General features: G+C 35.1%; 1 protein-coding gene across 4 annotated transcripts in view; it reads left to right on the top strand.

The window, feature by feature from the left end:
• Positions 1-27,120, top strand: part of LOC145290788 (uncharacterized) — a 387,010-nt gene that overhangs the window by 80,888 nt on the left and 279,002 nt on the right. For all 4 annotated transcript variants that reach the window (XM_080136515.1, XM_080136516.1, XM_080136514.1 and 1 more), the window contains exon 2: positions 4,224-4,767. In XM_080136515.1, coding sequence (XP_079992641.1) covers positions 4,224-4,767 — 544 coding nt within the window. The remainder of the gene's footprint in view (positions 1-4,223; positions 4,768-27,120) is intronic.

Below are 27,120 nucleotides of genomic sequence, written 5' to 3'. Positions count from 1 at the left end.
CAACGCTATCTAATTCTTTTCTCCCAGTTCTTCTCTTTTAGTGCTAAGTATGTATCGCCTTATTAATAAGAAAATACATCAAAGATCCATTGGCATGCTGATACCATGGATATTTGATGATGACTACAACTTTGAGATAATCACCATCTTTCCTCCGTTCGATTCAAATATTATCAGTAGCTTTAATTTACCAATTTATTTCGCTGGTACGTTACAGATTTAGCCTTGGCCATTTCCTTTTTTTTTCTTTTTTTTTTTCTCTAAAGATTTGGCACAAGGCATGTCATACAATGAAGACTAATCTGACTTATAAATGCCTTTTTGCTGAACTATGTAGCACGTCTCCTCATTCTTTCAGATTCTTAATGGTGGCAAGTTAGTTGAGCTTATCTCATTTATAGAACTCACTATGTCTGTCTGCCTCTATTTTTTTTTTTTCAAACTGTATATCCTTCGAGATGAAAGGTCACAAAGGAATGCTAGGCAACTTAAATGGTTGCATTTTTTATGGAACGTTTTATAGGTCTTTCTTTAGCCGGTTAAAATAGTTTTGAAGGGGTTAAAATTGGAAGAAATCAGAACTTGTCAGTCATGAATTGATTTAAACTGATCTTGTATGTATGCATGCATATATGTGTGTGTGTGTGTGTGTGTGTGTGTGTTAATTTAGTTTATTTTAGCTAGTTATTTATACATATATACTAGCAGGTCGCCCGGCATTGCCCAGTTATAAAATACACCTAAATATATTTTGATTAATGCAGATTTTGTATTTATTATTAGATTATATTGGACTCAATATATAGTAATGATTTAAAGTTTTTACAAAAAAGACTCGTGTGCCATCACAGAATATTGAAACCAAAACATTTAGCTTTCGATTTACTTTTTCCATTGATGTAAATGCCTAAGCGATGAAGACCTGTTTGCTGCAAGGCTAAAAATTAAAACAGGAATAAATAGCTATTATGTTTGGCATGCATATTCGTAATGCTTCACCTGGTAAATTCCATTTTTTAATTTTCACTTTTGTATCAATTTTCCCCAGCTAAACCCCAAATATAACGTTTTGCATGGGTTCGATTACCCTATATATTAAGTTTCATGTCTGTAGACCAAAAATTGACAGGAGTTTGGTAGGCCAAATTTTTTAAACAAATATATATTTATGCATACATAAATATATATAGAAAGAGGTTTGTGTTTACTATAACGTTTTTATGCAAATATTATGCAAGTATAAATAATATAGAATATCTGCATGAATATAATTACACGTAATAGTTAAATAAAGATGATCATCTCATAAGAAAACTGAAAAAACTAATAGGGAATTAATTAAAATAAATGTTTAAAAGAATATAAAAATTAGCTAGATCTTTTGGAGATGAATGCAATCTATAACAGTAATATTTTCCTTTTAAATAAATAGAAAAAAGGGTTTTTTAATATGAATATCAAATATGCAAAAAAAAAAAACAAATTTATAAGAGTATATATTTCATATCAACTGATATAAAAACCTTAGCACATCAGTATTCATTCTGCAGCACACCAATATTCCGTGTCACGATGGTTGAGAATCAATGCCTTAACTCCAAAGGAGCCCACAACATAAAAATTGAAAAACTTATATTTTAAACTGCATTCTGACCAAGGTTTTAGAGTTGATAGCTCAGTTTATTTCAGATTCCTGATATTCGGTAAGGACTGACATTGTGAAACATCTTACTCCATTTTTTCTGTGATGATCTTTTATGATTTTTTTTTTTTTTCTTCTTTTTTAGCATTAATATGTACTAAACGTTACTTCAACACAGCGCTACAAACATTGCATATCAAGTGATGCTCAACGTTGTACGAAACTAATTTGATAATCTTTACTTTTCAGCGACCAGAGTTGGCAGGAGAAGAGTTTCAGCACTCTAAATGAAATTTTAATTTTATCATCTTCAAATGGTTTCAGAAAAAAAATTATATAGTTGCTTTTAGCAACAAAACTAAGTGTTGCTCGCAAATTCTGTCAAAATGCCCATTAATGTGAAGTCTTGTAAAATTACTGTAAACGTTGCTCGTCTCAGTTGCTGTAAAGTTAATTGTATTAGAACCATTTGTGCAGAAGCAAATACTTTTTTTAAAATTAAGTGACAAAGGAAAAAAACATGTGACCCATACAATTTGTTACTGGAAACTGATAAGAATAAGAAAATACAATTCACATTTCTTGCTGAAAACGTGCTTCCGTTAATATAAATAATAGAACACTCACATACACATATGCAATCTGTGCTGACAATGTGACACTAAAGCTACTACTGTTGTTGAGCATTTATTCATTTTGTGTGAATCTGATGATTATTGTTGGCATTTGTTTCTCCTGATATCTTTCTAGTTGGAATTCTTTTTAGAAAGACATTGGGTACTTGCGGGAGGGATCATATGAAAGTTGCCAACATCCCTAAGTGAAAAGTGTTTCTGTGAAACAAACTGGATTTGAAGTTTTTTTGGGTTTTTTTTTTACATGGAGGTCACCACTTATCAAGGCCCGGAGGCCGCTCAGGGATGAGGGTTATTGCGTGTACAGTAATCAATGAGATAGTATTGTAGTAACCATTAGTATTGGAGATTTGATAGTGTCTTACTTAAGAGGGCAGTTTGTCAGGAATTTGTTTATGTTGAACTTGAAGACATCCAAGTTGTAGTCAGGTGGGAAACAGGCAAACAGAAGAGAGTTCCAGTCGTGCACTTCTGAGAAAGAAGCTCTGCTCATGGAATCTACGTTTGGATTTAGGCACAGATAAAGAGTGGGGAAAATTATTGACAGTAGTTTCAGCCACACGGGTGTTTATCGTGAAAGATTGGTGAGGGGAGACGAGAGATTGGAGCTCAGACGAGCACTTGCCATGGAAATAACGATAAAACAAAGACAGGCTCGCAACGTCTCTTCTGTGGGAGAGAGGCTGCAGGGAAGAGAAAAGGGCATCCTCCACTAAGCTACAAAGTCTATTTTGTACTTTGTCAAGGCAGGATAAGCTGTTTTTAGCAGCTCCTGCCCAGATGTAGCAGCAGTACTCCATCCTTGGACGGACTTGGCTTTTATACAGATAAAGAATTGCATCAGTAGTGAGATATCTTCTGGAGCGGTAGAATCCCACCATCTTCCCAGCGTCCTTGGCAACAGATTTGATGTACGTGTTCCATTTCAGATCAGGAGTAAAGGTCAAACCCAGGAGCTTGTCAAAACATGGAGCTTCCCCAAGACGAGAGCCATCCATTTCAATTGATACCAGATGGGGATCAGAGCGTTGATGATGTAAAGATAGAAGCTTGGTTTTGGATGCATTAAAAGTAACCAGCCACCTCTTTCCTCACTGTAGCACGCGCTCAAGATCAGAAATGAGAGAATCAGAGAGAACCTTGTCATTTACGGCCTTTGATGTGTTGTCATGTCATCAGCATAGATGTCAACGAATGATTTAAGTATGTGTTTTGGGAGATCATTGATACCTTCAGGTTTGTGTCTTTAACCACTTTAAACCAACGTCACCTCCCTATTGCTGCTGATTCATATGAAATGAATGAATTTTATTCCATTTATTTTTAATCAGTTTTTGACTTATTTAACCCATTTTTGTAAAAATTATGTAAGAGTAAAGCTGTCATGAAAAAAACTTTAGAATTTCTTATATATGTTATTGAATCCAGTGCTTTGGTATAAAGCCACTACTTTTTGTAAGCAAACTAAAAGAAAAAATTATCAAAAAATAAGAGTATCATCTAATTTATACAAAAGCTCAGTATTTGGTATGAATCAGATTATTTGTCATTTCAACCAATTAAAATTCTTCTTACAGAAGGAACCAAGCGAATGTTGACAACATCCTAATTGTGTTTCTGTGGAATCAACTAGCTGTGGAATCAACTAGATTCGAACTTGCCACATTCATGCTGTCGGTCTGTGTCATTAATTATTGAGCTACCATTACCGCTCATAAAATTAAAAAAAAAAAATTATACACAAAAAGAAAACACATTGGTTTACAAAGAATAATTTCCAAATGTGGAGAAAGGCTACATATAATAGTTTCAGATAGAAAGATGGGTTTCTAGTGCCAGCACTGACACTAATCATTTTACGCAACTGAATATGTATTACTGCAAAACCTATTAATGAAATAATTTATGAATTTTTCTTTAATCAGTCTTTTATTTTATTTTTTCAGTGTTGATAGCAAGCTATTAACGCCGGATTCGATTGGTATTTTTGATCCTCTGCCACAGAACTCCCGTCCACAGTCCTTGACTGAGCAAAATGGCAGTCACAGAGGAGATGACCATGGTGACTATGCTGACCAAGAAAATGCCGTTGCAGCTGGGGGCGGCAACAGCAGCAGCAGCAGCAGTACCACGGCTATCTCCAGCTCCGGTCAACTGAGTCCAACTGAGAAGCGTCGTAAGAGCTTCTTCAGGCGCTTTTCCCTTCGAGGTATCCGCAGGCACAGCTTCTTCAAGAGTAGCTCAAACGATACAAATGGGACCGCTGAGAATCGAAAATCTTGGAAGGGAAACAAGGGAGAGAAACAAGATAACAAAGGAAAGCTAGACAAGGTTGAGGAGCAGTACGGGCACGACAATGTCACTAAGGAGGAGATTGTCAATGTCCTGTCGGGAGAGGACTCAAAGGGCAAGTCGAAATGGGAACGAACTAAGTTAGTTTTACTGAAAGATAACAATGGATACGCGTTGAAATTCTGTGTACCACCAAAGGTAAGTACAAAGCTAATTATTAATTCATTTTTTGATTTTATATGAATTGATCTGTGGGAGTGTTAGATAAAATGTACTTAGATTTAGGAACTCCCCCGTCTTGTTTTGCGATCCATAAAGTAGTCAAATTATACCATCAATTTCGATCTGAAGCTAGACTCAGTTTCTTCCCATTGCAATCAAATCTCTTTCTACTGCCTGCTTCCAATTCATTTTTGCTCCCCCCCTTTTTTTTTGTATTAGGGGTCCATTGGATCACTTAGTTGGCAATTCTTGCTGTGACCAATGTTAGAGTATGACTGAGTCAGCCTAGACCTCATTCGCAGATTGACAATACTACCTGTTAGTGCAGTCTCTGACTTGATTAGTAATTCGATTGCTCCATTTGATCTTTAGAATCCTAAAGCACTTGGAATCAAATTCATCTAATTTCTTCTCTTGGCTGACTTTGAAATGCCAAGTTTCACTTCCATATATCAGTTGAACAAAATGTTGCTGTTATGAAATTTGAATTTAGATTAGTGAATTTTTTGTTTCTCCAGATCTTGCAGAGTTGGTTGAATTATGCTGAGGCATTACCTATTCTGCACAATCAATACTGCTTTGTTTAAGTGAAGTTATCAACTATAGCCATTTTTTTAATTTGGGGGATTTTTTGGTACTTGTACAGTTTAATCAAGACATTAAAAAATGAAAATATTGAAAAAAGTTTAAATTGTATGTATCCGAAAAAAATGTAGGAATTTCATCAAGTAGTTTTTTACAGCGAAAAAATAATTATGATATTGAACAAAAACTAGTATTAAAGATGGGGAGGGGGTGTCGGCGCTTTACATTGAGTTATCTTCCCATGTTGTGTTAAAAAAATTCCAAGATGTCTGTCTTCAACGCGCTGTTATAAAAACGTGTTTTTCTGCTGTAAAAAGAAAAAAGAAAAAAAAGCTATTCGATCAAATGAAGTGAAATTTTTTTCAGAGATCTTCAGTCCAAAACGGATACGTACAATATAACTTTTTTTTTTTTTTCGATATTTTCAGTTTTTAATAGCTTGATTAAACTGCACAAATGCCGATTTTTTTTTTTTTTTTTTTTTTTTTTTTTTTTTTTTTTTTAATTTTTTGTTGATAAAAACGTTTGTAGGGACATTTTCATTCTTAGTCACGTGTGTGACTAAAAATATTGCAAATTGGAAAAGTAGATCATATAACTCTCAAGACCTTACAGGTATACTAATTATAGGTGTGTATTTGACTTATGTATGTCAAAACCTATCAGGTGACAATTTCAAATATTTTGTACATTATGTTGATTAAGGGTCAGAGGTCAAATAACGTCAGTCGTGTGTGACCTTGCATGGAATTAGATTTATCATGATGAAGACTTACAAACTCTATGAATTCTTAATGGACTCTGAAACTGCTGGGTCAGTTTTTTTTTTTGTTTTTTTTTTTTAATTTTCACACTAATTTATTGTCTGGGGAGTCTTTTTTTTTTTTTATCTGAATGTCTCTGTATTGACAATCTAAAAAATCTGTTTAAAGAAGGAACAATCTAATTTTGACCAAAGTTAACACTCTTATAAAGCCTAACATCACAAGTGCATTTCTGAAGTTTTGTCATCACACAAGCAGAAGGATCTTGTGTAAAATCAACAGTATATTCTTGGATAAGACAGGGGTGCATTTGAAATGGGTGTTTCTGTTTAGAACACAATTGAACTAGGATACTAGACTTTTGTATTTTAAACTTGAATTCAAGCCATTATATAAAAATTTTATAAAATCAACAGTAGGTTCTCTACAACGCAATCTAGACTACAATCTATTGTGGACTAAGTAACTGCAAGGAGGCATGTGAAGCTTTCTCCTGGTGCACCACTGTGAGTCTCCGATTAAAGCAGGCAATCATTTGATTTGATTGTTTGAAAATTGGCAATTTCCCCAATTTCATTGACAATAAAAGTATTAGAAGTGTGGAACATTCGTTGATCCTCAATTTTTTTTTTTTTTTTGTTGGATCCCCCGACAAAAGGAGGCTGGAGCTCTAAATTCCCCCTTGTCTGTATGTCCATTTATCCGTTCTCACTTTTCTCATTAACTACGCCTTGGAATTTTTTGAAATTTTGCACAAACATTAAACATGATATGAGTGAAAAAGTAACAACTAGTAAAAAGGAAAACTCCAGTTGCTCCCCTAGGGGTGCCTTTCGAGTTAAAATGGTTAAAATTGATACTTTTGTGCTCATTAAAAGAAAATTGATGTCTTGGACTTTTATAAAACTTTCTGAAATGTAACTAACCGATTTCTATATAATTTGGTTTGTCTATACTTCATGATAACTGTTGGGTGTGCCCAAGGGTCTCGTTTAGGGCTAATAAAAGAACTCCATTTTTGGGACTATTTTACTATATTTGTCCAAAATTTTCTGTATGTCTATTTAGCAGTTTTGCATGGTGCTGAACTTAAATTTAAATTTGTTAAGGCCTTGGGAACTTTTAGGGCTAAATGGGGAGGGGCAAATGATGGACTTAGTCATTTCTTTTTTTACATGGTGCAGAACTCAAATTTACATATGTTAAGGCCTAAAACTACATTTTTTGTTCATTTTCACCAGGATTTGATGTCCTTTGGAGACTTTTTGGGCTAAATGGGGGAAGGCAAATGCTGAACTTAGTCATTTTTTTATGCCTTGTTTACTGTGCGCTTACGGGGGACTATGCATACTTTACTTGTTCTTTTTTCAAGGCTTATGTAGTGGGATTTCTTTCCTTTTTAAAACAAAAACTGAATTATTTTATCATTCACTTGAACATTTTTTTTTCACACCTCTCCACCCAGGCAGTGTCTATTTTTTTTTTTCTGGTTGCATTGACTCCTTACTACACCACCTCTCCACAACTGGGCAAAAAAGATTCATTCTGTGAGGGTCAACTGAACCACTTTTTGGAAGTGGGGGTGATATGTCTTTCGCGTCTCTTTTTTTTAGCAAATCATGCCTGTGTATAAAACTAAGACAGTTTAAAACACTTATTTTGCAACATTATGACATCATAAGCACTCGTGTTTGCTTGTAAGTTTTTGACTTTCACATTCCACGTTCAAGCCCGACCACTGCGGCTCATTTTTTTTTCCGGTCACACGGGCACTCCCTGCTATTTTGATTGAAAGAAAAATTTTGATTTAGTTTTTGGGGGGTGGGAAGGGTTTTTTTTTTTTCCACTGCACCCACCTGCTAGTCTATTATATGAATCTCAAATGTACGTTTGTATGTCTGCCAAAAACTTTCATCATCCATATCGTTGCTGCATGGACATGGTATCATAAGAAAGCGCGATCTCTGGGACAAATAATATTGAAAAATTAGGAAAAAATAATCAATTATTTCATGTACAAATGTCGTATTTGAAGTGAGGGCCATGTAAAAATTTATTATTTATGGTAATAATTTCCTTACTTTTAGTCAGATTTAAAAAAATTTAAGATTCTTTAGATCAAGTTCTTTTTATGTATGCCATTATTGAGATGTTTTAAGCAATTTAAGTTTTTTAATCTGTATTATTTAAAAAAGATGGGAGAATAAAAATGAATTGTATGTAGATTTGTCAGATATATTGTTATATGGGGCTAACTTAATCTGACTATTTTATACTAAACTTTGTCAAAAACTGGCAAGTTATAGCTGTTGACTTAGAATTAGTGCTTTATGCCAAATTGATGGTTGAATATGGTTAAATTTGTGCTCATTTTCCATTAAATACTAATTCCTCATAATCCGTATTAATTCCTAACTGTGCATCGAACGACTACCATAATATTTAGTTCACTGCACCTTATCATAAAGGTTCATACAAAATGTCAGTCAGATTTTTCCAGTGATTTTCGAGAAGTGAAACAGACAAAGAGAAATGATATATATTAGTTAACATAAAAACTCAATTTCTCAAAAATTGTCTTTAGATCTGAATTTCAATACTGAATCAAATCAAATCAATGCAGCAGAATGTGTATATAAAGTGATCAATATTCTTTCAAATAGAGCGTTTTATAATATAAACTAATATTATTGATTAAAAGAAAAGATACCCAAAGGAGCATAATAAATAAATATCTGTTATCAAACTCTGCTTTAATTAGTTATAACAATTTTTTTTTTGGCAGATGCATACGTTGATCCTGGGTTTTTAATTTGCACTTCACCAAATATCGTTAATAGAAAGCAACTTTAGTTTTTAAAAAGTGAAAAACAAAGAAGCCAAACCAAAATTTAGATGATATTCTAAAACAAAATCCTCCTACTTGTCTTTTATCCTTTGTCTCTAAAACAATAACAAGTGTTCCTTAAAACTTTACAGGAAATTAAGATATTTCTACAGGATTTCTCGCTGATAAAGATCAGACTTCATTCTTTCTGTCTAATTTTCATCATAGGATTTATGACGTCCCTCTCTTCTACATATGCCTCTTTGGGTGATTTCCTATTTTAACTACTCAATTCAATCATTAAAAAAAAACAAAAAAAAATTCACCATACATTTAACACTAGTAATACATATAAAATTTTGTTAATTTCACTCAATTTTTCCCCAAATCCCTCTTAATTCCTTTTTATGAGTATTTCTGATTCCATCTTTAAATGTTGGACACTATTGCTACCTTGAGGACACGTGTTACATAGAGAGAAATGAGGTGACAATGGAGGTGTATTGTTAATATTAAGGACTGGTTTAAATCTGATGACCTCAGAGGAAGATTACATTTGAACAGTATATGGAGATGTGTGTGTGCAGAACTAGACTGTTGATTTAGTCGCATCCAAAGAAATAGATGAGTTTTTGGGTTAGTGGATGTAGAACATTTGAATTACAGTATTCGTGCATAATTAAACTATTGATCTGCATTAGACTTGAACAACATAGCCCATGATATTATCCATTAGGCGAATCATGACATCCCATTCTCTTAAAGAATTAAATCATTCTCCTTTTTATATAAGAAATGACACAATGTAGATTTACAAAGATAAGTGAAATATATTCGTCTCCTATCCTATGTCTGTCAATGATAGAACTATGGTGCTTATTTTATGGAATTTATAACGGGGTGTGCATATTCTATTTATCAGCTTTGAAAACATATAGATAATTATGTATTTTTTAATTATTAAGATATAACCAATGGAGCATGCTCCGCGCATAAAAATATTTATATTGAAATGAAATTCAATTGATGTTTTCAGGGTTGTCTAAATTAACCTTGTTTGGATTCACAAGTGTTGACTATGAATTTCATCATTGTTTCAATCTGCATTGAGATGATATGATGACAAACGGCTTTCTTACATCATTAAGGTGTTACTTTAATTTAACATCATCTACAGCATAGTTGGTAGGAGTTCTTCATACATTCTCACAAATGTTCAACTTTCTAAAGCGGCCTCCCTCTCTCTTTCTCTCTCTAAAGCGGCCTCTCTCTCTCTTTCTCTCTCTAAAGCGGCCTCTCTCTCTTTCTCTCTTAAAAGCGGCCTCTCTCTTTTTCTCTCTTAAAAGCGGCCTCTCTCTTTTTCTCTCTTAAAAGCGGCCTCTCTCTTTTTCTCTCTCTAAAGCGGCCTCTCTCTTTTTCTCTCTCTAAAGCGGCCTCTCTCTTTTTCTCTCTCTAAAGCGGCCTCTCTCTTTTTCTCTCTCTAAAGCGGCCTCTCTCTTTTTCTTTCTCTAAAGCGGCCTCTCTCTTTTTCTCTCTCTAAAGCGGCCTCTCTCTTTTTCTCTCTCTAAAGCGGCCTCTCTCTTTTTCTCTCTCTAAAGCGGCCTCTCTCTTTTTCTCTCTCTAAAGCGGCCTCTCTCTTTTTCTCTCTCTAAAGCGGCCTCTCTCTTTTTCTCTCTCTAAAGCGGCCTCTCTCTTTTTCTCTCTCTAAAGCGGCCTCTCTCTTTTTCTCTCTCTAAAGCGGCCTCTCTCTTTTTCTCTCTCTAAAGCGGCCTCTCTCTTTTTCTCTCTTAAAAGCGGCCTCTGTCTTTTTCTCTCTTAAAAGCGGCCTCTGTCTTTTTCTCTCTTAAAAGCGGCCTCTGTCTTTTTCTCTCTTAAAAGCGGCCTCTGTCTTTTTCTCTCTTAAAAGCGGCCTCTGTCTTTTTCTCTCTTAAAAGCGGCCTCTGTCTTTTTCTCTCTTAAAAGCGGCCTCTCTCTTTTTCTCTCTTAAAAGCGGCCTCTCTCTTTTTCTCTCTCTAAAGCGGCCTCTCTCTTTTTCTCTCTCTAAAGCGGCCTCTCTCTTTTTCTCTCTCTAAAGCGGCCTCTCTCTTTTTCTCTCTCTAAAGCGGCCCCTCTTTTTTTTCTCGCTCTCTCTCTAAAGCGGCCCCTCTTTTTTTTTTCGCTCTCTCTCTAAAGCGGCCCCTCTTTTTTTTTTTCGCTCTCTCTCTAAAGCGGCCCCTCTTTTTTTTTTCGCTCTCTCTCTAAAGCGGCCCCTCTTTTTTTTCTCGCTCTCTCTCTAAAGCGGCCCCTCTTTTTTTTTTTCGCTCTCTCTCTAAAGCGGCCCCTCTTTTTTTTCTCGCTCTCTCTCTAAAGCGGCCCCTCTTTTTTTTCTCGCTCTCTCTCTAAAGCGGCCCCTCTTTTTTTTTCGCTCTCTCTCTAAAGCGGCCCCTCTGTCTGTCTGTCTCTCTCTCTCTCTCTCTCTCTCTCTCTCTCTCTCTCTCTCTCTCTCACTTTAAAGCCATATTTTCTTTTTTTTCTTCTTCCTTTTTTCAATCCAGGCACATCATATAAGTTTCTAATTGGCAGCTATTAAATCAGTTGAAGTCAACAACTTAAAGAAAATGAGTAATAAGAATTGTTCAGAATTTGCTGGAAAATTTTTCATTGCGACCCCCTCCCCGCCTTTTCACCTCCACTCCCTGTCTATTGTCCCTGTATTCCCCATCCCACTTTCTCCTCTTCCTCCGATGGTGAGAAAAGGGTATGGTGTAGTGGATATCCTGCTTTACTTATCACAACACTGCACACCTGGAAGGAAGGCCTGATTCTTAATGGTACAGGATGTTAACTCTCACCCACACACAATATACCCATTCTTTTCTCCTGTTCTTTTTTCTTTTCTTTTTTATGCCCCCCCCCCTTTTTTTTTCAGATTTTCCACCCAGAATGATACAGATTATTTATTTATTAGATAAAAATCTTTTAACTGCTTTTTAAGGAAGAGAACATGAAAACCTGTTTTTTCATGGCCACTGCCACTTTTGATCATTAAGGTGTGTGTGAGAAAGGGGGAATATCTTATGACGGTTCTTCTCTCTTTTTTTTTTTTTATTCTTTTAAGTAGGGGTACCAGCATTTTGCAACAATAAAGTCAATTCATTTACCTTCTGAAGTAACCCCCTCCCCTTATCTTTTTCTCCCTCTCGGGTCTCATAGAACTTTATGTATTGATCCTGACACTTAGTGCTACTGAAGATGTTTCCTAACCATCTCTGGGTTCAGCATCACAATTCAGGACCATTTATAAAAAAACAAAACAAAACTACTTTCACTCTCTTCAGTAGTCTCATTTCTTTAAGAGGGCATTTGATATTTTGAGGAATAGCCATTATCCTTCCTCCACCTGTCGTTCTCTCTCTTGCGCTCTTTCTATTGCTCTCTCTCTCTCTCTCTCTCTCTCTCTCTCTCTCTCTCTCTCTCTCTCTCTCTCTCTCTCTCTCTCTCTTATTGCAGCTGGAGACATACTTGTTAGAAACCTAAACTGAAGTCTGATATATTTCTCCTGGTGTGTATGTATATGAGATGGAGGTAGAGGAGATATTAACACATCTTACAAAGTCATTTTTAGAATAGACCCTACAGTCCTACAAGACACTACAGGTTGCATCTGCTATCTCTGCACTCTTTTACTTGTTGGGACACCAAAAACTTCAGCAATTTATCATGACACTCTTTCATTCTTACAGCAACAGCTGGTGCTACCAGATCGTCCTGACTGGTTTCTTAACTTAAAATATACCAAACATTAATACTGTAACCCTTTTCTCCTCTCTCATTGCAAAACTCCTTCATGATCTGCAGGGCAAGGAACAAAAACGATAACATCTACTATAAAACCACCAAACCAAACACTACAAACAAGCGATTGAAGATACAAAGAGCTTGAAGAATAAAAACCTTCTACAAAATAACTGAATGCAACATGAATACTATTTTCAAAATGACTGAATTCGGCATTAAATAACCCGAAAAGGGTTGATATGCTGCAAAACAATCAACCAACCAATTAGACCAATGGAAAATATGTTGGAACTTCAATGTTACTTTTCTTTTTTTTCTTTCTTTTTTTCAGCAATCTTTACTTGCATGGATGATCACAAGGTTTAGAGATGGACCCTGACCTTTTATTTCTTAAGCCAACAGTAGATATGAGTTGTCTTAAAAGCAATGATAAAGGTGTAACAATTTATTTCAATTTCAAACTACATAGTTCGCTCCTTCAATTTTGTTGTGAATATACTTTCCCCATCTTTCTCTGCATGTTCGATTGAATTGCCAAATATCCTTCAGTTTTTTCGTCCCCCTCCCTCACGCGTTTGGTTTTTTCGCCCCCCCCCCTCCCTCACGCGTTTGGTTTTTTTCGCCCCCCCTCCCCTCCCTCACTCGTTTGTTTTGTTCCCCCCCCCCTCCCCTCCCTCACGCGTTTGGTTTTTTTTCGCCCCCCCCCTTCCCTCACGCCTTCGGTTTCACCCCCCCTTCCCTCACACGTTTGTTTTTTTTTCGTCCTTCCACTCCCTCACGCCTTCGGTTCTTTTCCCCCCCCCCCCCTCACGCCTTCGGTTCTTTCGCCCCCCCCTCCCTCACGCCTTCGGTTCTTTCGCCCCCCCCTCCCTCACGCCTTCGGTTCTTTCGCCCCCCCCCCTCCCTCACGCCTTCGGTTCTTTCGCCCCCCCCCTCCCTCACGCTTTCGGTTCTTTCCCCCCCCCCTCCCTCACGCCTTCGGTTCTTTCGCCCCCCCCCCCTCCCTCACGACTTCGGTTCTTTCGCCCCCCTCCCTCACGACTTCGGTTCTTTCGCCCCCCCCTCCCTCACGCCTTCGGTTCTTTCGCCCCCCCCCCCCTCCCTCACGCCTTCGGTTCTTTCGCCGACCCCCTCCCTCACGCCTTCGGTTCTTTCGCCCCCCCCTCCCTCACGCCTTCGGTTCTTTCGCCCCCCCCCCTCCCTCCCTCACGCCTTCGGTTCTTTCGCCCCCCCCCTCCCTCCCTCACGCCTTCGGTTCTTTCGCCCCCCCCTCCCTCCCTCACGCCTTCGGTTCTTTCGCCCCCCCCCCTCCCTCACGCCTTCAGTTCTTTCACTTTTCCTTACCCTACTTTCCTCACACCTTCAGTCACGGCTTAATTCCTTCAATCCACCCCCACTTTCTTCACGCCTTCAGTTTATTAGTTCCTCTCTCTGACTCTCCCTAAGTTTTTTCACCTGACTCTAGTCTCTTATTGCGCTTTCTGTTCCATCTTTTTCTTCTGCTTATTTTGCTAATTTTATTTTGTTCTCTCTTAATATTCCTCATCTAGTTTTATCACATTTTTTTAAAACCAAACTCTTTCTTATTTTATCACCCTTTATGTACTTTCTTAGTGGAATTTGTTGTCTACCCCACAGTTACACCACACTCTACTGTTTTGATCCTTACTGAAAATGTCTCAAGGTTTTTCTTTCATGTCTGAAGGATTTCATTACAAAAACAGGGAGTGTGATGACATTAAATACTCTACACTGATCAACCACTACTCCTTCTGAAAGTCTTTTTCTTACCCACCTGCCAATTGGACAGCAGTAGGAGCAACCTCTTTATTACCCCACTCTGCCTCTTAGCCACTCTGCCTCTTAGCCACTCTGCAAACGTTTGTTTATTTCCACTGACCTTGATGACTTAACAACCCTCCCCTTATCCAAATCAGTCTGTTCCAGTGGAAAACAAGACTGTAAAGCTGTCTGAAGAAATTAAACCCTCTGACTTCTTTTCAAATGTGCCTTTACATGTGTGTGGCATAATGGATGATATGGACTGTGAAATCTTTTCAGATCTTTTGTGTTTATTTACATATTAATACTATTGATAAATGTATGAACACTCACTCTCCAGCTATGAGTAAAATAGTAAATTTAATTAATGAATTTTTTACAATAGGTATTGTCCCCTATTTACTTGCCTCCTCACAAAGACAGATACAAGATTGGTTTTTAGTGCGAGAAAAATGTAACTCCCTAAATGGGTTGATTGCCTTGGTCCAGAAAGATTTCTCTATATAACACCTGAACTCAAGGTACGCAATTTTACATAATTGTCACACTCTGATCTCAACTTTGCAGTTCAAATTCATTATATTTTATGCTTCTCTGACGTTTGTTTGACCAAAATATGCAATAGCAACTTCCGCTGATGATTTTACAAAGAAAAATATAATTTCAAAAAAAGAAAATAAAGATAAACTATTTGATTTTGATTAACCGGCCTCTATCAGTCCGGGTCAATTGTCGGTGATGTATTCTTAATTTGTGTTGCTGGAGCAGGGTGAACATTCTGAGAAAGCTCATGTGGAACAGGACCTGTGTTGGACACCCTAAATTGTCAAAAATGAAGCAGAGGCTCCAGAGGTTGAAGATGTTGAGTCGCCACTCTTGTCTGGCTTAGGTGCTCCATATCTTGCTGTTGTAAAGTAGTGCCCTAATAACACAGGCACTGTACGCTGCCATCTTAGTTTTTACTGTCAGCTTTGAGTTCTTTCACACTCTGGATCTGAGACAAACAAGCGTAACTGCTTTCCTGATCCTCTTATGGATTTCAATATTCAGGGAGAGATTTTGATCATAATGGATCTAAGGTACATGAACTGATGAACAATATTAAGTTCATAGTGATGGCAAGTGATACCTTGTTGTTTTGTTCCAGGATGTTTGTGTTTTCAGGCAATGATATGCCCAGAATCTTTGCAGGCCTGTGAGAAGTGGTGCATCAGTACTTACAGTTCCCATTCTGTATGCATCACAGCTGCTGTTGTCCGCAAACATCATGCCTCTGATGGGAAATTTGCTTATCTTTGTCCTAGCTCTAAGGCAAGTATGGTTGAACTGCTCACCATCTGATTTGGCATGCAGATAGATTCTTCGAGTTACAGGGCCAAAGGTGTGCATCAGGAGGACGGCAAAGAGGATCCCAAAGAGTGTTGAAGCAAGAACTTGACTATTACCCTCATGTTGGTGTGGAAGGATTCTATTGAGCACTGCAACTCTAGTGAAAAGCCAATCTTTGGAAAGATCTTGAACAGACTATCTCTACAGATGCCTTGGTGAGATTTATGAAGGATCTACGTATATCTTTCCGCTTGTAACATACCCTGTGATTCGGTGTAAATACATTCTGCCAACTTGTGAAGATGTATCAAAATGATGTGAACAAAGACTTTGCTGACAATGCCTCTTGTTTAGTTCCAATAAATTGTTTATGAAAGGTGTTAGTATAAATGTTAATAGCTGAGGTTGAATAGAAATGTTATTAATGATTCCAGATTATGTTAATTTAGGCCAATATGTTAGTCAATACTATGACAGAAAGAGATCTGTGTAGGCATTATTGGAAACTATTTCACTGCCGATTCTGATTAAATCTGATGGACGCTTTCTTAATCAGGATCTCTGAATCTTGTAATACACTTCCAGAAGAATGTACTAAGATGCAGCAATTTAGGGCAAAATTGGACATGTTGGGTCACTGTATCATCTGTGTACATTTTTACCTGCTTTCCCTACATTGACACTTATACAAACAAGCTTGTTTTATTTTTTTGTCATTATTGAATTGACATGAATTGACTTAATACAAATATTTCACTCCACCTTTCCCCTGTAAAAGAATTTACAGCAGCAAACAGCAGACTTTTAAAAAAGAATGCTTTTGATTCCTATCAATAGCTTTTGGTCTTTCTTTCTCCAAGTTGTCTGCACTTCAATTTTGTTTTTATTAAAGTGCCTTTCTGGTGGAATAGAGCATGAGAAATGTGGTATCACACTTCTCTTCATTCTTACATTTTCCAGTCAGTAAGATATCTTATGTCACCGATTATTACGATAAATAGATATTTTAAAAGTATATTTATTTATTGGTAATTTTTAGAATATGTATATAGATATATTAGATTTGAAGAAATCATAAATATTTGTAAAACACTTGGTGCAAGTTTAGAATTCAACCAAATTAAAAAAAAAATAAAAAATACAGAAAAATCTTTGATGCACCCATCAGAGAATGAAAATGTTATTAAAAAAAAAAAATCATGCAAATTGATCATGTTTTTTTTTTTTTTTTTTTTTTTTTAACAAAGAAAATCAAATTTTATTATTTTTAGTGATAAATAGTATATTATAGCCACAAGACGGATTTTAATCTCTTATTTCTGGAGAGGTTGTTAAAGGGAGGTAACTGATGATGAATTTTCAAACATGGAACCAGTTACACCACCCTCACTACCTTATAAAATCTAATTTTCTTAGTAAAAGAAAAAAAATATTTTATCAATTTATATGATTTTTTGTTCCATGTCAAGTACATACATCATAAAAATTTTCCTGTATTTTTATTTTCTAATTACATTGAATTCTGGACTTGCACAAAACATTCTTATTTACAATATTTTTTTGACATGTTTCCCATAACAAAATCTCTTAGCTACTTTTGTATAAAATACTAAAAAAAAATTTTCTATCGATTAACTATCTATTAAGAACAGATTGCATGAACAATATTGCGAGCTTACTTACAGGTGATTTTTTTTTTTTGTAAGAATCTCTTAGTGGAGATTATACCAATGTGTTAAAATACAAGCAAAAAAGTCTTTTTTAAGATGCCCAGAAATACTTTTCTCATAATCTCAACAATAATGCAGAAATACTCACTATGATCTAAAATGAAAAACAAAACAAACAAAAAAAACAAAAAAAACAAAACGGAAGAGCTTGAAGCTAAATCAGTTATTGTATATTGTACATCCCAGATGTCTGGAATATGCGTATGTTCCTCTGTGTGTTTCACATTGTAAAATTATTTTCTCAGGATTTTACATTGATTGTCATTTTGTTATACTTCAATATTGCCGTTATTTCGCTCTCTTTCTATCTGCTTCCTTGACGATGTTTCATCTTGTGTGATTATCGAGAAGACCCCCTCTCCTCCCTCTTTGCCCACTTGAGTGCATATCGATTGCAGCTTGCTTTATACTAAAATCAGCAAAACTTAAAACTTTTTTTACTTCAGCAATTTAAACCTCTTGTCAATGATTAAGATTTTTTTGTGGCTGCATAATCTGGAAGCGTCATTTTTTTTTTTTTTTTTCCAACTGGAACGATTTTGTCATGCAGCAATAAACGGAGATATTCAGAAGGCGGCTTCTAGAGACATTTTTGTTGATTTTTATTTTCTCTTGCTTGTTTTTTTATATTTTTTTACTTTTTTACCCCTTTTTTCTTACCCTTTTCTTACTTTTTCATTTTTACCTATTTCCCCCCCTCCTTCTTAGCTTTTTTTACCCTCTTTTTTTCTTTCCCTCTTTTTTTCTTTCCCTCCTAGAAACACCTAAAAAAAACTATTTCCTCTGATATATTTAATGAAACCTACTTTTATTATGTAAGTTTATTTAATAATGAATAAATATAAAAAATTTCAGGGAAATTTGATTTTTGCTAGATTTTTAAAAATGTTTACAGCTTGAAAAACATCACTACATAGGAACGTTGTTTTAAAGCGTCGATAATGTAAACACGATTTTTGTCTCGCATTTTCATTATTTTTGTATGCTGTAAAATTAAAAAAAAAATATTAGTTCATTTGAAGCTTCTTCTTTTAAATGGTGAAAAAGTTAGGATGATAATATTAAATTACGGTTACATCGTATTACATATGGGGGCACGCGTTGGAGGTACGTAGAAATCACATTTCGTCACTCTTATATGAATGAGTGATAGGTGTCTCCACTGTAACGGAAACAGAGGAAACATCCCAATTTACTTGCCTTCGTATGAGAAAAAAACAATATACAAAAAGTTGGTTTTTAATATGAGGAAAAAATCCAGCTTGCCAAGAAGGGTTACTCAAAAATGCTTACATTGCAGAGAATCTCCCCCTTTTCTAACCAATATATTTTGATCCTGATTAGGATAACAAGACGTCTGCTAATCTTGATCACTTGATCTTATTTTAAATGTTGTGACATGGTATGTGTTAATCGGTGATGCTGTTATAGGTCTTTTACTATTCTCTTTTTGTTTGCTTTTCTGTTTTGTACTGTCTCTTCCAGTTTCCTACCTGACTCTTTGGTCTTCTGTCTTATCCTGACCATATTTTTAACAGAGCTGTTGGCTGTGGTAAACCTAATCTTCACCACTTTTACTGCAGTTTTTATATTTTCAATTGCAATTCTGTTTTTTGCTCTCTGTTCATTGTTCTTTTTCTTTCTGTTTTGTTGGAAGCTCTGTGACATGCAAGAACTATTTACCAGTGATGTTATTATACGACTTTCTTTTACCGTAATAGTGAAAGTAGTATTTAAAAAAAAAAGTGTATTGGTTGCATTTAACACCTGCTTGAATTGCATTTGCTTTGTGAAATCTTTTACTGATAAACCATACTTGACACACATCAAAGTAAACAAAAACAACCTTTTTCTTCTTTGTCATTGCACCGAGTGATTTATCATAAACATTCTATTTTTGGCCTTTTTTCATTTTATTTGCATTATCTTGTGTAATCATATAAATTATGAAGAAAACAAAAGTGGAATTTGTCTACAATTCTTTGAAAAATGTTTTTAACAATTCATTAAATGATTGAATTTATCTATATACATTTTTATTTGCTTAAACATGTCATATACAGGTTATAATGAAGATTGTCTGCTCTTTTTGACTTCTGGTTTCTACTTCACATGTGAGACAGTAACATGCAAGATATGGTCCCTTTTGATTAATGATTATCTTCCTCTTAGGGAAGGGGGCATTTCACATTATCTATGTTCAGAAAGTCTTTCTTGTACAATTGACCATGTCTAGTTATCCAGCAAAAATGTACAGCAGAAACCGGAAATCAAAAAAGAAAACAATCTTGACTCTTACTTATATGGATTTAAAAGATTGTCTCCTCCAGTTCTTCCCTGACTGTTGTGTTTTTTGTTTGTTTTTTCTTTTAAGGGTATTAGCCTTTTCCATTTTTCAGTATTAATCTGCCCATCTTAAAACCATTGTCACCCAATCAAAATATTACCCCCCCTTCCCCCCAAAAAAATGTTAACCTTATCCTTTTTGAAAATGTTAAATTTTTTCCTATTTTAAGAACTTCTGAAAATCTGAACCTTCTCAAAACATATTTTTTTAGGAAAATATAAACACCCTCATAAAATATTATCACAGCTTTTGAAAATGTAAACCATTTTTACTTTGAAAAGTTTACTTTTAAACATTTTGTTTTAAGAAATACAATTCTCCATGTCAATTCATGGTATTGGCAAGTTTTTGCTTTTAAATATCTTTTTCTGAATATTTAGTTGATTTTTTTGTTCATAATGTTTGAGAAATGATTGATGCTTTTGTCACCGTTTCTTATTCCATTATATTTCTGATTTTCTCAAAATGGTTCATTAGTTTTGCAAAAAACTTTGCATCAAGTTATTTGACTATGAATACAGAAGACTGACAGACTTTTTGAGAAAACTATTGCTTCAAAATTGCAAGAAATAAAATGTCTTTTCATTTGAAAAGATTTTTTGTAAATATCTAAAATTTCGGTAGTTATGCATAATAAGAATCTTACTATTGTCCAGATTTTCTAGGCAGTTTACATAAAATGCCGGAAAATGTCGAAACTCTGAGCCAATGAAATCACAGTAGCCAACAAAAAAAAAAAAATACAAAAAAGTCATTTAGAAAACATTTGTTTCCTATTATTGGTTTATTATTAAAAAAAATATTTATTTTTTATTTGAACAAAAACTCATTTAAAAAAAAAATCAAATAAATTTTGTTTGCTATCAGTTCAAAAATAAAAATTTAGTATTTTTTTTTTTTCTTGATTTGAATTTAAACTTTCTTATTTTCATAAAAATTATTCAATAAGTATTCATGATACTTTCTTTGTAACAACTGAGAATATTGTTTTAATTTTTCAATGAATTATCATTGTAATAACAGAAACAAGATTTTTTTTTTTGAAATTGAAAAAAATTGGCCGGTATTTGCACAAAAATAAAATCAAGAAACTTTTGTTCAACAACTTCCAGTATTTTACATAAAACTGCCCGGAAAATTCTGATGACTGCAGTTCTTATTCTGCATAAGTACCTAATTAGATTTTAATTAGTTTTTAATTAAATTTTGCTCCAAATCCACAAAAATTATTTACGTGATAATTTCAGAAAAGTTCTAATTTGCTTCACTAGACTGATCTGTTTCCCGAATTTTACAAAAACTGCACTCTTTCACAAATGTCTGTTTTTTTTTTCCCTGAAATCCAATAACAGTTGTGATTAATAATTGTTAGCATTATTCACAGAATCAATCACATTACCCCTAAGCTACTATATTCACTATCCTTCCAATCGGAAAAAATTTTGCAAATATATGAAACTCAATTGATTACTATCAAAATGTCTGTTAAAAAATTGTTTACGAGATTCAATTATTTATTCTGTAGGGCTGAAAATCTTTAAAAAAAAAAAAAACTGTTTCCAAAAAATTCTTTTTTAGATGAATTCTATTGACAAAAATAATTTAGATATTTTGTTTTTAGATGAATTGAGTCAGTTATGAATTACAGGAAAATTTAATGGAGATGATAAAAAATCCCATCAAATCAGATGAATATTTTGCTTTTGTGTTAGGCAATTTCTATTTCTGGTACTTTTTTGATGAGATTTGATTATAACTTTAGCAATAAAGAAAGATAAAGAATATGACTTTGGATTCATTTCTTTGTTTCTGATATTTTACCGATAACAATGAGACACCTAATCTGCTTTTGTCTCCAGAATATTAGAGGAAATTTGCTTATGTAATCATGACAACGATGGGTTTTTTTTTTTTTTTTTTTTTTGCAAAGGAGTCACCACTTATCAATGCCCCAAGGCCACTTGAGGATAAGGGTTAATTAGTGTGTAGTAGTAATCGTTAGTAGAAATTTGGTAAATTGGATTACTTAAAGGGATGGCTCATCAAGAATTTGTTCGCGTTGGACATGAAGATGACTATATTGTAGTCAGTTAGAAAGCAGGAAAACTGCGTGCAGTTCTAAGAAAGAAGCTTTGTTCATGGAATCTATGTTTAGGTTTAGGTACAGATAAAGAGTGGGGGAAATTATTGATCGTGGTTTGTTAGACAAGTGTTTTTCGTGAAAGTCAGGCCAGGGAAGGACCATAAATTGGAGCTCAGATGAGCACTTGCCATGAAAATAATGATAAAGCAGAGACAGGCTCACAACGTCTCTTCTGTGAGAAAGAGGTTGTAGGGAAGAGAAAAGGGCATAGCCCACTAGACTATGAAGTCTATTTTGAACTCTGTAAAGGCAGGATAAGCTGCTTCTAGCAGCTCCTGCCCAGATATGGCAACAGTACTCCATTCTTGGACATACTTGGCTCTTATATAGGTAGAGAATTGCATCAATAGTGAGATATCTACTTGAGCAGTAGAATGATCCCATCATTTTTCCAGCAGCCTTGGCAACAGATTTGATGTATGTGTTCCATCTTGGATCAGGAATAAAGGTCAGACCCAGAAGTTTGTCAAAACATGGAGCCTCCCCAAGACGAAATCCATTCATTTCAGTTAATGCCAGGCTGGGATCAGAACACTGATGTAAAGATAGACGTTTGGTTTTAGATGCATTAAAATTAACCAGCCACCTCTTCCCCCATTGCACCACGTGATCAAGATCAGAGGAGACAGAATCAGAGAGAACTTGGTCGTTTACGGCCTTTGAAGTGTTGCAATAGATGGTAGTGTCGTCAGCATGAATGTCTACGAATGACCTTAGGATGTGATTTGGGAGATCATTGATGTAGATCAGGAAGAGAGTTTAGCTCAGGATGGAATCCCGGGGGACTCCAGCATTAATACTGTGAACTGCTGATTTCTGCCCAACCTCAAGCACTACTCTTACGAACCTATCAGAGAGAAATTATTTAATAATTGAAGAGACATTTCCAGCTATACCATTGCTGGAAATTTTGTGGAGTAGATTCTTATGTCATACCCTATCAAAGGCTTTTGATATGTCAAAAGCAATTGCCCTAGAAAAGAATCCTCCATCGAGAGATTCGCTAATCCTATGATATATAACTGCTAGCACATTTGCTGTGGATCTAGCAGAACGGAAACCATATTTCATGTCACTGAGGAGGTTATTTTTGCTGAGGTGGTTGACTACTTCTCTAACAGATTTTAGCACAGGAGACTGATTCGTCTGTATTGAGATGGAGATGACCAATTACCTGAATTGTTAAATACAAGACATACTGAGGTTTTCCAAGGTGTTTGGAAGCAATTCTCCTTAAGACAATGCTTAAACAGCTTTGTATGGGAGCTAGTTCTAGTTGAAGCTTTTTGAGCACTATAATTGGAATGCCATCAGAGCCGGTTGCTTCACTGGAATCAAGATTTTTGATTAGCTTGACAACATCACGCACATTTTTATGTTGCATAGCGTGTTTTCAGACACAGGAGGAAATACGGGGGGGGGGCTGATTACATAGGTTAGAATTAGCTGTAAAGTTCTTAGCAAAGAGTTTGGCTTTGTCTGATGTTGATGAGATTATCTCGGGTCCATTGATGATGGTTGGGATAGAACATACACTTCTATTTGTTTGTTATTTGCCAAAACTGGTGTGAATCAAGCCGCTGCTCAGCTACTTTGGACGATGGACTGAGCATACAACTGTCACGTTCTTTATTACCCTTTTACAGTGATTGCTGGCAATTCTAAAAGCGGCTTTAGTTTTGATACATCGATTGCATTGGAAGCAATGGAAAAAATGATTTCTCTTCACAATGGCAGCAGCACATTCTAGAAAGAACTATAGCTGTCTGTTAGGTTTTTGCCGGAATTTTTTGGAAAGTATGAAGCAGTCTACACCTACAATTAACCATTCTGTCAAGTCTGATACTATAGAGGACACATTCTTTTTAAACCTGAAACAAAGGTAGATCTGATATAAACGTATGAAAGCTACCCAGTCTATCCCTTAGTGTTATCCTGATAAAAGGTTTAATTATTTTGAAACAAGAACGAGCATTTCTTGCAGGCATTTGTCAGATCTATACATTTAAGAGATTAAAATGCTATTTCAAATTTTAGTTAAACTAAGAAGCAGAAGTGCTATTTCAGGCTTTAGCCCGGCCACCTGAGAAGCGGAAGTGCTGTTTTGGACAGTCATCGTATCTACTTTATTTGTTGGGAATTTATTCTTTATGGAATTAGTGTTATCTTAAAGTATATTAGAAATGGAGAATTTATAATAATTAATAATGCAATTTCCCTTTCTGGAAGTAAAGATCTGATATTTCAAAATGAGTCAAATTCTACAATGTATTATGTTTTGTTTTGTTTTTTTAAATTCTGAAGCAATTTATTGCAATGGTAGGCTAAGTAACTTTTTTTTTGTACTAACTTTTTAATGTACACCTGCTCCCTAAAAGAAAACCTGCATAGAATTTATCTTCCATAGCAAAAAAATATTTTGGTTAACTACCATAAAAAGTTAGAATAGTCTGGAAACAGGTGATCATTCTACATTAAATTTCATGTTTTGTTGGGAAGTTCATAGGGGGAGCAGATTTAGAAATTCCTTTCGATTTGAATTTTTAGCCATATTCAAATTATATTTATATATTGATATACACAGGATTCACTCCTAAACTTGTTAGTCTATCATTACAAATTCCAGTGCACAGCTGCTAGGTGTAAAGGTAGTTAATGTGAGCCATATTTAATTTCACTAAAGGAGGTGGAAATTCTTTCGTAAAAATTTAGTAACCTCTGATGGTTGTGAAATTTTAACAATGTATTGGACATCTATTAATAAATATTCCTTGAATTTCAGTTTTTTTTTGTTTTTTTTAAGTATATTAAATATTTTTAAGGTGTATAATATGAGCGCACCGCCTTATTTGAAAATTCAAAAACATTAGATTGGCATTAAATTTGATCTATTTTGTGAATTAAAATTTTGAGACCCTGTAACCCTTATATTTCAGGCATTGTCTAGAATCAAAATCATTTAATGTATTTTGATTAAAATTGGAATAAGTATTCTAGGCATAAGGTTTAGTATCAGAATATCCTAATTTTTTAATCATTGTAAGGGGACATTAAAGTGGAGTCAAACTGCTGTGTTTGGGGAATTTATTTTACTTGTCCTAGGGCAGGTATTCTTTTAGTAAAATTATAACATTACAAAGATTATTCACTTAATAAAATTCAAGACCCCCTTCCTCTTAATAAGAAAGAAAATTTCTAGTAATTTGTAAAAATAGTTTATACAAGTGATTTGATAAAAGCTCTTATTGCATATAGTCTATTTTTATATAGTTGTGTATCTTAAGAGATTACTGAATGGAAAGTCATAGAACGCTTAATTGAATTCTTCAGTAAATCAATGGATGGCATTTTAGCGTTCCATATTGTTTTTGTTATTTAATAGCTTATGTGTAACGTTGTGATTGGTTAAGCAGCCTCTGCAGTAAAATCAATTTCACGAGCAATAGTGATGAATGATTTTGCTCCAAGCTTTGCATGTAAAACAGATTCATGCTATTCACAAAAAACAGTTGTCAGTTCCTTTTTTTTTTTTTTTTTTTTTAAATAATTTAAAAAAAAATTTATACACGTGTTACTATTAATGGCAGTATGAAAACTGGGGTTGAGTGTCCTTTTTTAACTACCTCTCCATCAGGGCAATATTAAACACAAGATCTGCTTTTAAATAACTCAGGTGTTTAAAACGAGGCACTCTAGGCTGAATGTAGTTCTATCACCACATCCTCGTGATGAACCATAGATCCATCGTGCCTCTAGAAGGAACCAGTGATGTCAAAAGGAGGACCTTCTGAGAATGAACAGATACTACATTTTGATCCTAGCCACTTTGAAGTTTAGTTTATGGACTATTTTTGCACATTTATTCATCAGTTTTCTGAAGATTAAAATTTTATTGTTACACCTACAAACTATTTGAATAAATTAGAGTATGTAAAAAGGTATTTTTATTTAAAATTACGCATTATATAAATCGAATCTCAAATTCAAGAACATAAAATAATGAATGTAAAAAAAAGTATGACTCGGCTTATATATTTTTTTTACAAGGGAGTTACTGCTTATCAAGGTCTGAAGGCCATTCGAGGACAAAGATTAAGGAGTGTTTGATTATTTAAGGGGGCGAGACCTGAAAAACTTGTTTCCATTGAATTGGAAGACAGCCATGAGACATGCCAGCGGAACAGTTCCGCAGGCAGTTCTAAGAGAAACTTTGTTATGGAATCTATTCAGATTTAGGTACAGATAGAGAGTAAGGGAAATTGTTGGTAGTGATTGTAGCTAGAGAAGTACTTTTTGTGAAAGTTTGGTGTACGGGAACCATAGATCAACGCTCAGACAAGCACTTGTCATGAAAATAACGATAGAGAAGAGACAGACTCACAACGTTTCTTCTGTGGGAAAGAGATTGCAGGAAGGAGAATTATCCACCAGGCTTCCAAGCCAGTTCTAAACTCTGTCAAGGCAAGATAGTGCTCTGAGCAGCTCCTGCCCAGATGTAGCAACAATACTCTATTTTAGGGCATATACAGGTAAAAGATTGCGTCAGGAGTGAGATATTTTCTGGAGCTGAAGAATACTGCAACCATTTTTCCACTGGCCTTAGAAAAAGATTTGTAAGTCTTTCATTTCAGCTCAGGGGAAGCTTGTTAAAGCAGCATGCTTCTTTGAGACTTGAGCCATTCATATCAATTGAGGTCAAGTAGGGATCAAAGTGTTGGTGCTGAAAAGATAGAAGCTTGGTTTTGAATGCATTAAAATATACCATACTTTTGCCCCGTTGCACTATGTACTCATCTAAGGAGAGACTCAGAGATATCTTGCTCATTGATGATCATTAATGAAGATAACAAGGAGAGTTGAGTCCAGGATGGATCCTTGGGGCACATCAGCGTTGATATTTTGAGCTCCAGACTTCTGTCCATCAACAACTACTTGTATAAACCTATCGGAGGGAAAGGATTTTATGGTTGAGAAGACATTTCCAGATATTCCATAGCTGGATATCTTTTGAAGTAGACCTTTATGCCTGACCCTATCAAATGTCT

The sequence above is a fragment of the Euprymna scolopes genome, chromosome 2, assembly GCF_053919585.1.
Source record: "Euprymna scolopes isolate OS-2025 chromosome 2, ASM5391958v1, whole genome shotgun sequence".
Taxonomy (NCBI): Eukaryota; Metazoa; Mollusca; class Cephalopoda; order Sepiida; family Sepiolidae; genus Euprymna; species Euprymna scolopes.
The sequence above is the reverse complement of the archived record's forward strand: the minus strand, read 5'-3'. Positions and strand labels throughout refer to the sequence as shown.